General features: G+C 42.7%; 1 protein-coding gene across 1 annotated transcript in view; it reads right to left on the bottom strand.

Annotated features, from left to right (window-relative positions):
* Positions 1-13,875, bottom strand: part of csmd3b (CUB and Sushi multiple domains 3b) — a gene marked incomplete at its 3' end in the record, with an annotated part of 548,364 nt that overhangs the window by 171,452 nt on the left and 363,037 nt on the right. The window contains exon 12 of the mRNA XM_083771581.1: positions 2,517-2,620. Coding sequence (XP_083627707.1) covers positions 2,517-2,620 — 104 coding nt within the window. The remainder of the gene's footprint in view (positions 1-2,516; positions 2,621-13,875) is intronic.

Here is a 13,875-nt window from a genome sequence, read left to right as displayed (position 1 = left end):
TGAAGACAGACAGGAAACGGAGAGAGCCTGGGGACTGACATGCAGCAAGGGTCTGCCGGGCTTGGGAATCGAACCCGAGACAGACTCGCTGTCAGTCACCAGACCCTACACGGTACATGCTGTAACACTAACCAGCTGGCTATCACTCCCCCCAATCCCCAATAGCTACATGTTCAAGAAACATACACTGTATACATGGCTACAGAGATAGATGGCTGTCAGACAGAATATTGTCTCATTGACTTTCAAATATCTTTCTGTGATTGTCTACACTTTCTGCCTCTCATTAGCCCCTTGTACGCTGTCATACTCAAGGCAAGGGTAATGAGGCAAGTCAGTGCTTATAGTATTGCCCGCATGCGTGCCAAGGATTTCAGTGGGGTTTATAGAGTGCTGACACCTCAACCTTCCAACTGTTTTTCACTGTGTTTTAGGGGATGGGTGGGATTTAATAAGGCAATTACCCAGTCGGCTATGCATACAGAATGCAGTCAAAATGCATACCCTTGTCTTTCAGCCTTTCCACTTGGCGTGCAATTCTGTCCGGGCGGGATAAAGGGAGGATTATGACATGACATCTTAATTTTGCCTTCAGCGATGGGCGATGCCATGTGACTGTGTCTAAATTGATATAGTGGATGGAAACACAAGCTTCTGTTAGAGGCTTAGAACCCTCTGTGGCATTCCCTGCAGTTCTGACTCCGTTCTCTGGCTGTGCTCATGGTGTTCAACAGCCTCTGTGTGCCTTGGGCCAGTGGTTCTCAAAGAGGGGTCTGTGGACCCCCAGGGGTCCTTGGGGGGGTCTCCAGGAAAATGTGGAACGGTTTATACCGTAAAATATACAGTATCTATTCTAAACTGCCTCCCCCTGGCCAGCTGGGGCGCCTGATGGAAGGGAAAGGAAATGGTTGTAATAACGTGTTCCTTCCACGCGCCACGTCCAACCGGGGAAACTCCCCCCTGTCAGGTGAAAAGAAGTGGCTTGGACTCCTCATCCATGTCCATGAGCCATTTTCTACTGGGCAAATAAAAGGGTTACAAAAATCGTGGGATAAAAAATAAAAAAACATCATTATGCCCTATTTTATTTTTTTGGCTGAAAATAGCTTATCTACCCCTCTGCTTGTAGACGTTCTGTGTTTGAACAAAATCTTGACACAAGTCTTCTTGGCACAAAGGCTTTTCAAAACGGGGGGAGGTAGTCAGTCAAATACAAATCAATTGACATGAAAGGGTTTGAGAAGCATGCACCGCCCCGGGTGACAGGAGTGATAAATAAGGACACGGAGGGGTGATAGCTGACCAATCAGCACAAAGCCAAAGTGCCGTCGTGCACGGTGAACTGTCACTGTGAGCGACCGCGCCGCTAAAGGAACTGAACATGTCAAACATGGACCACAATCATCTGCCGCAGCACGGCGGAGGAGAGGACACACTGATGTAGTTCATCTGGGTGCACGTTTAAGGCTGCACCCATTTTGACCTGAGATCAGATTCTAAAAAATGTCTTCTACTGTACATCCTGACAGTTTTCTGAAAAAGCTATGTTTCTATCATGTCAGTCGTTCTTCGATTTTTCAAAAAAATAGCAGACCTACTAGCTCGTAGCGCGCCACTCAGTGGCGCGCTATGAGCTTGTAGATCTGCTATTTTTCAATAGCTAAAGCATAGCAAAATGCTAACACCAAAAGGGGTTCCCACCCAAAATGGGTTAAAATTTAAAACGACTGCAAAACAAATACTTTGCAGCATATGGAAAAAAAACGAAGACGTGTCCCAATGTACTGTAGTTGGAATAAGCTCACAAGCTCTTTTATTTGACAAAATATTTATGAAACCAACAGACAGAGTAAGCTACTTAACCAATTTCACGTTAAAGCCCTAGTGAAATGAAAAATATGTTTTTCCTCACTTTAGAGCACTTTTGGAATTTAATATCAAAAGCCCTTAAGATTATGAATTAAGAACGAGAACGAAAACGTGCTGCGTGATGAAATACATAGCTATACACTCGGATTCCTTCTTCAAATACATTTACAGAATACAATGATTACAGAACTACTACTTTTAAACTCATACTTTTAAACTCATTCAAGATGAGTAAGACAGTGTTTTTAAACGTAATCAGCACGCTAAAATATTTGTCTGAAAACATCTTTAGGTTAGAAATATGCCATGTAGAAGCAAACATGCTTAGCTGTAAACGGCCGTCTCCGTCTCCAAACACGGCTGGACACGGCTGCAGTGATTGAGACTAAAACGTCCCATAGCCTGAAGGGATGGGACCTTCTGATTGGTTCAGAAACATACAGGCTTCCGTTTCACACTGTAACTTCAACATAAAATGAGTGAATGAATCAGAATGTGTTCACACGTGAGCTTGTTAATCGGCTTTTTGTGGTACTACCGCGCGACACTCGAAGTAATACTAATTCATGAAAAAAAAAATATATATGTTCTATCTGACAGCATCTGTACCTACAGTACAACACGATACACATTAGGTTAATACTCACACTTGTAGTATAGTAGTAGGATCGCCCACCTCCCCTCCGTCTCCAATGGTCAGAGTATCGTAGGCTATTTCCAGGTCAAACTCCTCAAAGTTTATCTGGATCACCTGTTGAACACACACGCACACGCACACACGCACACACATGCGCACACACACACACACACACACACACACACACACACACGATTAAAAGCATGATTAAAGCAACATTTAGTGTTTTATCTGAGGCCAGGGAGGGATGTACGGTATCTGCCAGCGGAGCATAGAGGCCAGAGATGGAGTGGGTGGTAGCAGAGAGAGAGAGAGAGGGAGAAAGACAGTGTGCACGTGTGCGCATGCGGAAGGAAGGAAGGAAGGAAGGAAGGGAGAGACAGACAGGCAGACGTACAAACACAGCAACTACCTTTTAAATATACATTTGAAAAATGTGTCATTTGTTTTCCCGAGCTAACCTTTCCTATATTGATGTGTAACTATTTCTGACAGAAAATGCACACTTCTGATGGGTTTGTGAGGTTTGTTTTCTCCAAGTTGCAATGTAGCACAGCTCTGTTTGCACACGTCTTTATTCCCATTTAATTGTTTGGTTTGTTTTGTTCCACCTGTGCATTATTGGCAATGTTTTCTCATCGTTTATTTAACCCATTCTGACCTGAGATCAGATTCATACCAGGTTTCCACTGGACACACACTGGTCTGATTAACTCACGACCATGATCACATGGTTTGGAGCACAGATTCAAAAAAGTATACGTACAATGAAAAGTATACAATACATTACATGATATACATAGACATATCGGAAGGCTTTCCCTATTTGTACAGTGGAAGAACCTTTTTCAGAAAAGCACCCAATTTATAGATTACTTTTTGTTTTTCAGATATTAGTAATGCAATTAATTTAAACATAGAAGGGTGGGTAAAAAAAATAATTAAATTCTCCTGCCAATAAAGCCCCTTTGTTTTGAATTGAATTGAAATTGAGAGAGAGAGAGAGAGAGAGAGAGAGAGAGAGAGAGAGAGAGAGAGACATTGAGAGCGGAGGCTGAAGATAAACAGAAACAGAGGGGGAAGGCGTATTGTCAGACAGACGGAGAGGACCATCAGCAGAGATAACGTAGTCTGGGATAGCACTGTAACTTTATTACAATACACCCGAGAGTCCTTATTTGACCCTGAAGTTGGAAGCTTCTTCATCTCCCTCTCTCTCCTTTTCCTTCCTTCGGAGTCTTTGGGGCTCCAGATTCAAAATTTCCATATTCGACTCACTTCAAAACATCCCGAAACATCGGAGGCGTTTCGCCTCCCCCTATTATCCCTAGAGCTCATTAATACACAAATATATCTGACTCATTGCATGCCTGTACTCCCTTGTTCTCTTGTAACAGTATGTTTGTATATGTATTTATTAGTAAATGTGCTTTAAAATGTAAGAACGGAGGAGGACTGCGGCCTCCGTGATCAGCATTCATCTCTCTCCCCCCACCGGGTCATTAAGATGCTGTTTCTTTTCGGGGGTTGATCGTTATCCGTTTGAAACTGATGCGGTATTAATGCAGGTACCAACTAACGCCATGATGAAAGCGACTCTCCTGTCCCGGGAGGGGATAGATAGATAGCCTACTTCAAGATTAATTTGTTGTTATCTTTATTATCATGAACAGCTTTTCACGAGTATAAGAGCTCATGAAGTCATCTAAGAATACTAGGGAAACTTCCAGGCCATTTTAGCCCATCAAGACCTACGTATATAAGACCAGATCAGTGGTGCACTGTCTGGTGCTCAAACGGTTTCACATCAAGAACCCACAGAATTATCTGTATTTGTTTTGGAAATATGTTTTTTTCAGAGGGACCAACACCCCCCTGAGTTTATCTTTTTTATTCAATATTTGAGAATATTTATTTGAATATATATTGAAAGATTTGCACACATTTTCACAAATGGCAGCAGATCTACAAGATTGTAACACGGCACAGAGTGCTGCGCTATGAGCTTGTAGATCTGCAATTTTTCAACAGCTAAAGTTGTGAAAGTCTATGAGGTGACACAGATGCGTCCTCAGCTGGTCTGAATGGGTTAGACGCTCCGTCCACATCGTGTTTCACTGTCTATCTCCTCCTTCATTACTGGAATGGCTGCAATTCATTAGCACAATGAGGTCCATTTATGGATCTGGCTCACTGGGTTTCGGTCCGGGGAGTGATCACAAGTTACCGCCTGATTATATTTCGCAACGGGAGGACAAGCGGCAGAAGATATACCTTGTTTTTTTCTTTTTTTTATCGTGCCAACAATTAGATTAAGTCCTCATTAAAAATGAAATACAGCCTAGGTACACATAATAGCCGCCATATGGCCCTGGAGATTGACATTTTTGCAGTACCCTCGTTAAACGGGTAGGGGGGGCACAAGAGCTTTTTGCTCACAGGGTGATGGCTGATGGATGTCATCGTCGGGGATCAAACCCGTGACCTTTTGGTTAGAATGGTCTTTCTGTGCGGCGGGCACTCTTGGTAATTCAACTCAACAACACACAAACAGCCTTCAAATGACACGCGCTCGGAAAATACATGACAACATTAGAGGGCCGTAATATAACTCATGTCAACCGGAGTGATGTGTAACATGGACAGAGGACAAGGCGGACAGAATAAAACATGAAACATCAGCTACAGATTTTATATTCTTCCCCTAAACTTCTCCTCCTGAGAGAGAGAGAAACAGACACACACACACACACACACACACACACACACACACACACACACACACACACACACACTACACTATGTAGGTTATGCTGTCCTCTGCTGCAAGACCACGTAAGCATTATTCACACGAGATTATCGCCCTCTTCTTAAACTGCCCAAGCAGGAGATACAGAGATGGCAGCGTGAATGGACAATAACAACAACAGACTATAAACAACAGAAACAAGGTGGTAAACACAGTAGATATAATGGTGAACACACACACACACACACACACACAGAAAACAGGCTGGTTAAACTGAGCTCACACACACCACAGAATTAGGGTTGACATCCGTCCCTTGACATGAGGCATCGTCACTTATTTAGAAACTAAAATACATGTCCCTTATGGAACTGATAAGGGGCACACTTTGTTTCTTATTTCGGGGACCCAATTTCAAGTTCAAACAGCTCATATTCATACACTACAGGTTGTTAACCGTCTAGGTTACTGTCTAGGTTAATGAATTGCATTTTTATAGCGCTTTTCCAAGTGCTCAAATCGCTTTACAATGGTTCATTCATTCATTCATTGGGAGGTGAAGCGGCGAACAGACGACGCCAGCGTCCTCACTTCCCACATTCACACACCGATGGTGGCAAGCTCACACCGACCAACTCATTGGAGGCAATGTATAGGGTTCAGTATCTTGCCCAAGGACACTTCGACATGTGGACAGGAGGAGCCGGGATTCGAACCGCCGACCCAGGGATCATTGGACGATCTGCTCTACCTCCTGAGCCACAGCCGCCCTTAACTGGACCCGAGTTGTCTCTTTACATGGACCGCGTCTTTCTGTGTACAGCAGTATAGAGCGTCGCAGTCCCGCCCCCTTTAATGACGACGAGAGGCCCGGAAGAGAATTCCCCGTTCATTTTTCCCATAGACTTTTCAAAATATATTTATTTAAAGATGTTTATGCCGTGGACAAAGCCAACTTGGCTCGTGAAAAATCATGACAATAAACACAATGTTTTGGGCCGATCAAATGATTTGTAAGAAGAAAAAAAAAGAAAAATCATGAATCATCTTTCTTGATGATTCATGATTTGTCTATGGGGGAAATGAACGGGGAATTCTCTTCCGGGCCTCTTTGTTTTATATGTTTAATTCGCCGTTATTTGACTTAAAAGAAATACCGGCTATGTCGCGGATAGGTAGACACGTTATGATGACGTAAACGGAAATCGACCTATCCACTGGCTTGCAAGGGCTTCTGGGAAAATGAGTTCAATGCAAGTGAACAGGGTTTTACACTACAGTACTATCAGAATATAGAGCTATTTAATCTTAATTGTAAATCTGCTAATTTGCTAATTTTGTGCGGAAACGGTCATAATAAAATGTTTTTTGCACCGTGACTACTACTCAAGTTTGTCTCCCGTGGTCAACACCTCCCAACTATTGGTGTGCGTCCTACCTCTTTGTTTGAATCTTAATTGTAACCAAAGAAAATCACTTACCCTGCCTTTAAAGTCATACTGTGTAACATTCCTTTTAGTAGCATTTTTTTGGTGACACCCCTTGAAGCTCTGTTGTCATTAACCCCCCCCCCCCCACACACACACACACACACACCCTTCTTGTTTGCCCCTCTTTTGATTTTATTCCTAGTTTTTAACCTTTTAAACCTTTTAATTTGTTTTCTAATAAATATGTCTGTATTTCTTTCTGTAAAGCGACTTTGAAAAGCGCTATATAAATCGTATATATTATTATTATTATTATTATTATTACAAGATTTGTCTACACGGAAGTATACTTCTCAAAAAGGACTGCTGCAGGGTCCCGGCTCCCGCAGATATTTTGGAATGCAACGAAGAAGTTGCCAATAAACTACAGTATGTATACAAGTGTTAAATATATACAACACGTTGCAGTAGATTCCCAACACACAGTATGAGGCCAGGCATGCGACAAATGAATAAGCAGGGAACAAGCAGTGCAGACGGGTAGTTAGCATATTTGCAGAAATTAGTAAACTTGGCTCATGTTTTCCGAATATATTATGTAGGCAAACATAATATTCTAGTAAAATAAACTTTAAGCAACTGTTACTCCATCGTTCACTGCATATTATACAAACTATGCCCTTTATTAAGACTGCTTAGTCTATTGCTGGAAGCAAGGTGAGGAAACATAATCATAGAAATGCTGGAATTCAAGCAAAAGCAAAATGGGTGACTTGTGCAGAATAATGAGTAACACCAAGCTAGCCTTGGTTAGCTAGAGGCCACCTGGGGAACTCCACTGGAACATTTTGTGATCAATTATTGACCTTTTAGGATAAATTAGGTTGGCTCTTTAGCCCTGTATACTCCACAGTATTAAGGCCAGGACAACTTGCTAAATGCTTCACCTGTTATATAAACTGTTAACGACTTAAGCACAAGCACCTAATCTGTCTAAGGACATATGATATAATTATTGTAGGCTATGGTGTAGAATATGGACACTTTTGTATTATGTAGTGTACGCTGTATGTTCTTGTTATTACTCTTTTATATATATTCTTATTCCACAATTTTGTAACCCATTTTTCACCCCTGTGTCAATCATATAATGTGATCCTGGGCTCTACACACCCTCCACCAACCTAGTCCCCATATATGGGGTACAAGGGGAGAGCAACGGACTTGAACTCATGCTTCCTTCATGCCTGAGTGTCCAAGTTGCTCCTTTACACCTGACAGGGGGGAGTTTCCCTGGTTGGACGCATGGAAGCGCATGGAAGGAACACGTTATTCCAACCAGTTCCTTTCCCCTCCATCAGGCGCCCCGGCTGGCCAGGGGGAGGCAGTTTGGTGACCAGGATTACTGCATGTTTTTTGTGAGGGTACCTAGTACTACCCTAGGGGATACGGGGAGAACATGCAAACTCCACACAGAAAGGCCCTTTCACCAACCCCGGCTTCGGGTATGGGCACTGATGATGCGGAGGAGGAAACACGCCGCCAGCTCCCACAGCGTCCCGAGCGGGAATCGAACCCAGGACCTTCTAGCTGTGAGGCGACAGCACTACCAACTGTGCCACCGTGCCCCTAGTTCTTGTTATTACTGTATATCTGAGCACACAACAAATCAACTGTAAAGTTGTTTTGGCAATAAATTATTGAATCGTGAATGTGTGGTGGAAAATAACGACTCCAGGCATGTTTGACCCTGAAGGGATAAAACCAGTTAGCCTTGTTTGGCCCTGTAATGTAAGCGAGACTGTCTAGCTCGTAGTCTATGTCCTTTGCAGAACACCCTAACGCCAGCATCAGCACTGTTCACAGAGCATTAAACACAACTATGTATGACTACATTGCTCTGTGTGTGTGTGTGTGTGTGTGTGTGTGTGTGTGTGTGTGTGTGTGTGTGTGTGTGTGTGTGTGTGTGTGTGTGTGTGTGTGTGTGCATGCGCGCACACATCCGTGTGCGTTCATGTCACTGCACATCACATGCTGTATTGAACACAACTGGACTGTAATCTCATTGGTGACATTATGTTCCCATGTAAGTGTGTAAGCAGAATATATATGCATCTCTTAACCTCTGAGTGTTTGTGTGTGTGTGTGTGTGTGTGTGTGTGTGTGTGTGTGTGTGTGTGTGTGTGTGTGTGTGTGTGTGTGTGTGTGTGTGTGTGTGTGTGCGTGCATGCGTCTGTGCGTGCACGTGTGTGTGACCATCGTACATTATCTCCCCACTCCACTCTCTTTAATTGGATGTTATTCACAAAAATTTCTCTCTGTCTGTCACTCTCCCCGTCTCACTCTGTCCATCAATCCCTCTCTATACTGTATCTGTCTGCCTCTCTCTCTCTCTCTCTCTCTCTCTCTCTCTCTCTCTCTCTCTCTCTCTTTCTAATTGGCCGGGTTCATTCCAACATGTCATCCATCTCTGGCTCCTGGCCAATGAGGCGACAGAATTGAATTTCTGCTTGATAAAGCACTTCCCCGGTTGTCGTGGCGACCACGACGAAGTGGGCGGAGCCTCTGCTCCCCTGCCTGCCACCCCACCCCCCAAAAAGAAAACAAACATGCCCACGATAAGCTAGGTGTATTATTATATATACTCTAACGCTAAAACGTCAGGTTAGAGTGTGAAAAGTGGTGGTGTGTAGACAGACAGTGGGTGATCTAAGGCAGAGACAGACAGGGCTGGGGGTGGGATAATGGATGGTCTGTAGCAGGGGCACAGAGGACCCCGTGCCCTCCTCGCCTCTACTGCCTTTATGGGATTCAACCTGGGGTTGTATAAATCGGGCTGTTTGTTGGAAGGGTCAGACTTTAGCTGATGAAGACTGATGGTGGCGACGTGTCCCTGGGGAGGGTTTCTCCCCTTATACCTCCGTTTCATTGAGCTGAGTAATGTCCTGTGTCCACCGGGCATGTCTTTTTCAGCTGCCAACCTCCAAACCCCCAAAACGAGACGAGGCGGCGCTGTGGCCACCGTGAGCGTTGTCGGTGCAGAAATTTATTTCGTCAATTCATGATTTATTCGTGTTCGAGGTGCAAAGATTACAAACTTTTTAAACGATGCCAAATAGAAAAAAAATGTGCCAGCCGCAAAGTGTGTGTCAAGCTCTTGGGGGGTGATGCTAAGTCAGCTTGTTCCGTAAACTGTTAAGTTACACAACACTGGACACAGCTAAAGTCGGATGGAATTGTTGAAGATGACAAATGAGGAGAACAGAGAGAGGGCACAAGAATGGGCCTTGCTTCTATTGCTTCCATTCCATAATTAAAGACAAGCCAAGGAGACGAGAGGAGCGAAAACAAGACCAAGGGCCTTATCTTCCGCCTGGTGCAAAGCCGTGCTAACTGGCAGCGCAGTTATCATTATTTTTACAACATGGTGCTAAATATTGTGGTGTATTTTCCACACCACATTAACTGATTAAACTACTAGACTAGAGAGGAAAAGGCTGAAAAGAGCTTCTCTAAACTACTTCCCCGTGGCCATGCTTGACCCACGGGAGAACAGACAGACTAACCACGCTGGTCAATCAACTTAATCAAGTGGCCTCTCGTTGAAACAATAGTATGCTAAATTTCTCCCACACCTGACCGAGCCAGGTTACTTGACTATGTGTGATTGTTTTCAGACTTGCAGTCAGACAGACTCCAACATTTGTTCACAGACATGTATGATATGACTACTGCAATGCACTCTTTTCAGGACTCCCTAAGAAAGCGACTGACAGATTACAACTTGTCCAAAATGCAGCAGCTAGAGTTTTAACTAGAACTAGGATGAGAGAACATATTACTCCAGTTTTGGCATCACTGCACTGGCTTCCGGTTGTTTTCAGGATTGACTTTAAAATTCTGTTACTTGTCTATAAAGCTCTCAATGGTCTCGCACCTCCGTACCTCCGTGACTGCCTACCTAGATATGTCCCTAGCCGCCCCCTCAGGTCCTCCAACGCTGGCCTACTTGAAGTGCCTAAAGGTATGTGCACAAAAAAGTACGGTGAGGCAGCTTTTTGCTTCTATGGCCCAACAGCCTGGAATAAACTTCCATTCGAGCTCAGACACGCACCCTCTGTAGACATTTTTAAATCTCAACTCAAGACTCACCTCTTCACCCTTGCTTTTAGTTGAGTTTTATTTATTTTATGTGTTTTTATTTATTTTATGTTCTTATATTCGGTTTTGTTCTCTGCTATTGTTCTATCATTTTAACTACTTGTGTTTTATTGTATTTTATTTTTGTGTCCTGCCCTGTGAAGCACTTTGAGCTGCATTTTATGTATGAAAAGTGCTATACAAATAAAGTTTATTATTATTATTATTATTATATAGTATAGAATTATTGCCCAGAGACGACAATATCAAACTAGAATAATGTGCTCCTCGTCCTCGGAGCCAGGCCAGGAAGCTTGTTGTGGTCCAGCAAAGTTTGGAATCCAGGCACAGATGGAAATAAGCATGGCTTATTTGGGGAGTTGTGTAACAAGCCAAGGAATCCAAGGGAAAAACTACTTGCCAAAACTATGCTAAAATGTTCTTCCATGTTCTAGTGCAGTGGTTCCCAAACGTTTTCATGTCAAGGACCCCCAAATTGACACTAATTAGCCCGCGGACCCCCATTTGACAGGATATGCCAGGGACCCCCATAAGAGAAGATTATTACGGCTCTAGCAGTGACTCTCAACCCATTCAATTTAAAGTAATTCAGAAGAAGTTCACACCAGGAACACTGACACGTTCAGCGGAGTGGCTGCTGTCTCTGTGCCGTCTGTGAAGAGCCATGAGCCAGCTGGAACACACTGACTCGAGACTTGAGAAAAAGACCCATATCGGCCAAAATATCCCAAAACGATGCCCCTTTAATTAAAAGCTAGATGCAGTGACTGACTATACCTGTCAGTGGGGAGTGATGGCTGATGAATGAATATCAACATCCTAATACATCCTAATACTGGGGGGTCGAATAATGACAGGCAATTTTGAGCTCACATGCCCTTTTGATGTAAGTCAGTGGGGTGTGTTGGCTGGGAGGAGGAGTAGGACTAAGGCCCTATACGCACTCTCTGGGGTGGGGGTGGGGTGTTGGCTGATGAATGAATATCTACATCCTAATACTGGCGGGTCAAATTATGACAGGCAATTCCTGCTGTCAAAATATGTAAGTAAAAAACACTTTTTTTTAAATAGACACTCATGCTTTCCAACACCTTGGCCCTTGTTCCCGCATACATGGTCTCTATTGCCCAGAGTAAGTTGGGAGGGACACCATATAGGCCTTAAGGATCTTCATCATCGTGCCTCTGTGTATCGAGTCAAATGCCTTTTTGAAGTCGATAAAGCACAACACGGCAGTCAGGTTGTTCCTTTTAACCTCCTCGGTGATCCTCCTTAGGGCCAAGATCTGGGCCACGGTAGTTCTCCCTTCTCGAAAGCCATTTTTAGCCAGATTTTTTTGTTTTTAGCCATATTTAGTCTTAGTTTTAGTCATCATAGCTTAGTTTTCATTTAGTTTCCATTTAGTTTTCGTCAGTGAAAAAGTCGATGAACATTTTTAGTTGACGAAATCAACAATGCTTCCACGGAGTGTGCGTGCACAGTTTCACAGCGATCGGTCGGGCAGGAGATTTCCTGCCCACAGACGGACACACACATGGACGGACAGGGGCGATAACATCATCTCGGCGATGTCTTACGTAAAGCTAAGAACTTAACAGTAGAATATCTATCTGTGTATACATTATAGAGTATTATGTCTTCATAAAGTGCTATTTAAGTTACATAAGTTGAGCCTATTCATATGCCTGGTCCTATCTATCTTCTGCCACAGTGACAGCGCAGGTGTGTCCTTACTATTTAATCAATGCATTAATGCATTACAGCTGAGCATCTTCACAGCTCTTGACACGGAGTGTGCAGCCGCCCGTCTAATACGTTTTCACTTTTCATACAATAAGTGGTTCAAAAACAACCTAACTGAGAGGTTGATACTGTATGTGAAGTTAACACAGACGGACACTCTTGGAAAACGAGGAGAAATTAGGCTATAAATGGAAGGAAGACAGGCACAGCACGGCACCAATGAATATTAAGTTGATATGTGACCAGTGCCAGTGATTTGAACCACAAGTCGGCAATAGTATAACTTCACTATAGAACAAAATAGATTATTTCTTTTTTTTTGGTGGTTTTCGTTTTTAGCCACATTAACACAGTTGGAATGTTAAAGAATGTTTTTATTCCATCAAAAAGTCGTTTTAGTGGCATTAAGTCGTTGTAATTGCGTAAACAAGTCACTATGTCTAATGTTTTAACCATTGAGTTAAGCAATGCTAACCAATGCTAATCAGAAAATCAGCTTTACTTTCAAAGTATGCAAATTCCGCTAAAATCCGCTTTTTTGTACACAATCGTTTTTGAAGATAATACTAGTCTTTTACGAACTGGCTAACAGAAATGGCAGAGAAAGAAGTATTAACCATCGTATTTTGTAAAAAGTGTGTTTATTTTCGGTCCGCCTAAAGCTAATGTTCCAGATGGGGCCACTGGTGAATGGAACATGTTGAAATGGCTTCCTTTTTCCAATAGCAGAAGAAGAACAAGTAAACATTGAAAACATTGTAACATTATGTCACCATAACGTGGCTATTATTAGTTACTTTGGAATGTACCTGCCATGAAAATGAAGGTCATAATAACGCAGATCACATCGATATGTAATATAGCGCGATATGTACTTGTTCTAGCTACAGGATTGATATCAATATAATGTTAAAAAAGCTATCGGGGGGTTGCCAGGTTCTGAGAAATAAGCAACCCGGTATATGAAAACAAGCCCAAAATAAGCGAAAATAGCCGATCTACAACAATACAAATCTTGTCCCTAGACCCTGGCATACATTATTTTCTGCAGACAAATAATAATAACAGGCTAATATAGCTATTTTATTTGTAGGCTACTCATCTGGAACATTTACATAGGCCTGATCTAATAAGGGTCCACTTGGTTACCAACTCTCCATAATCAACTACACTTTAAAAACAAGCCCAAATAATCAACTACACTTTATTTTTGTCAAATACATTTTTAGTAACAGGTTATAAATTATTATAAAATTGGTACAGTAGGCCTATGCATTATTTTTCTT

The sequence above is a fragment of the Protomyctophum parallelum genome (genome assembly GCF_964188405.1).
Source record: "Protomyctophum parallelum genome assembly, chromosome: 1".
NCBI lineage: Eukaryota > Metazoa > Chordata > Actinopteri > Myctophiformes > Myctophidae > Protomyctophum > Protomyctophum parallelum.
This window is presented reverse-complemented; position numbering and strand designations above follow the sequence as displayed.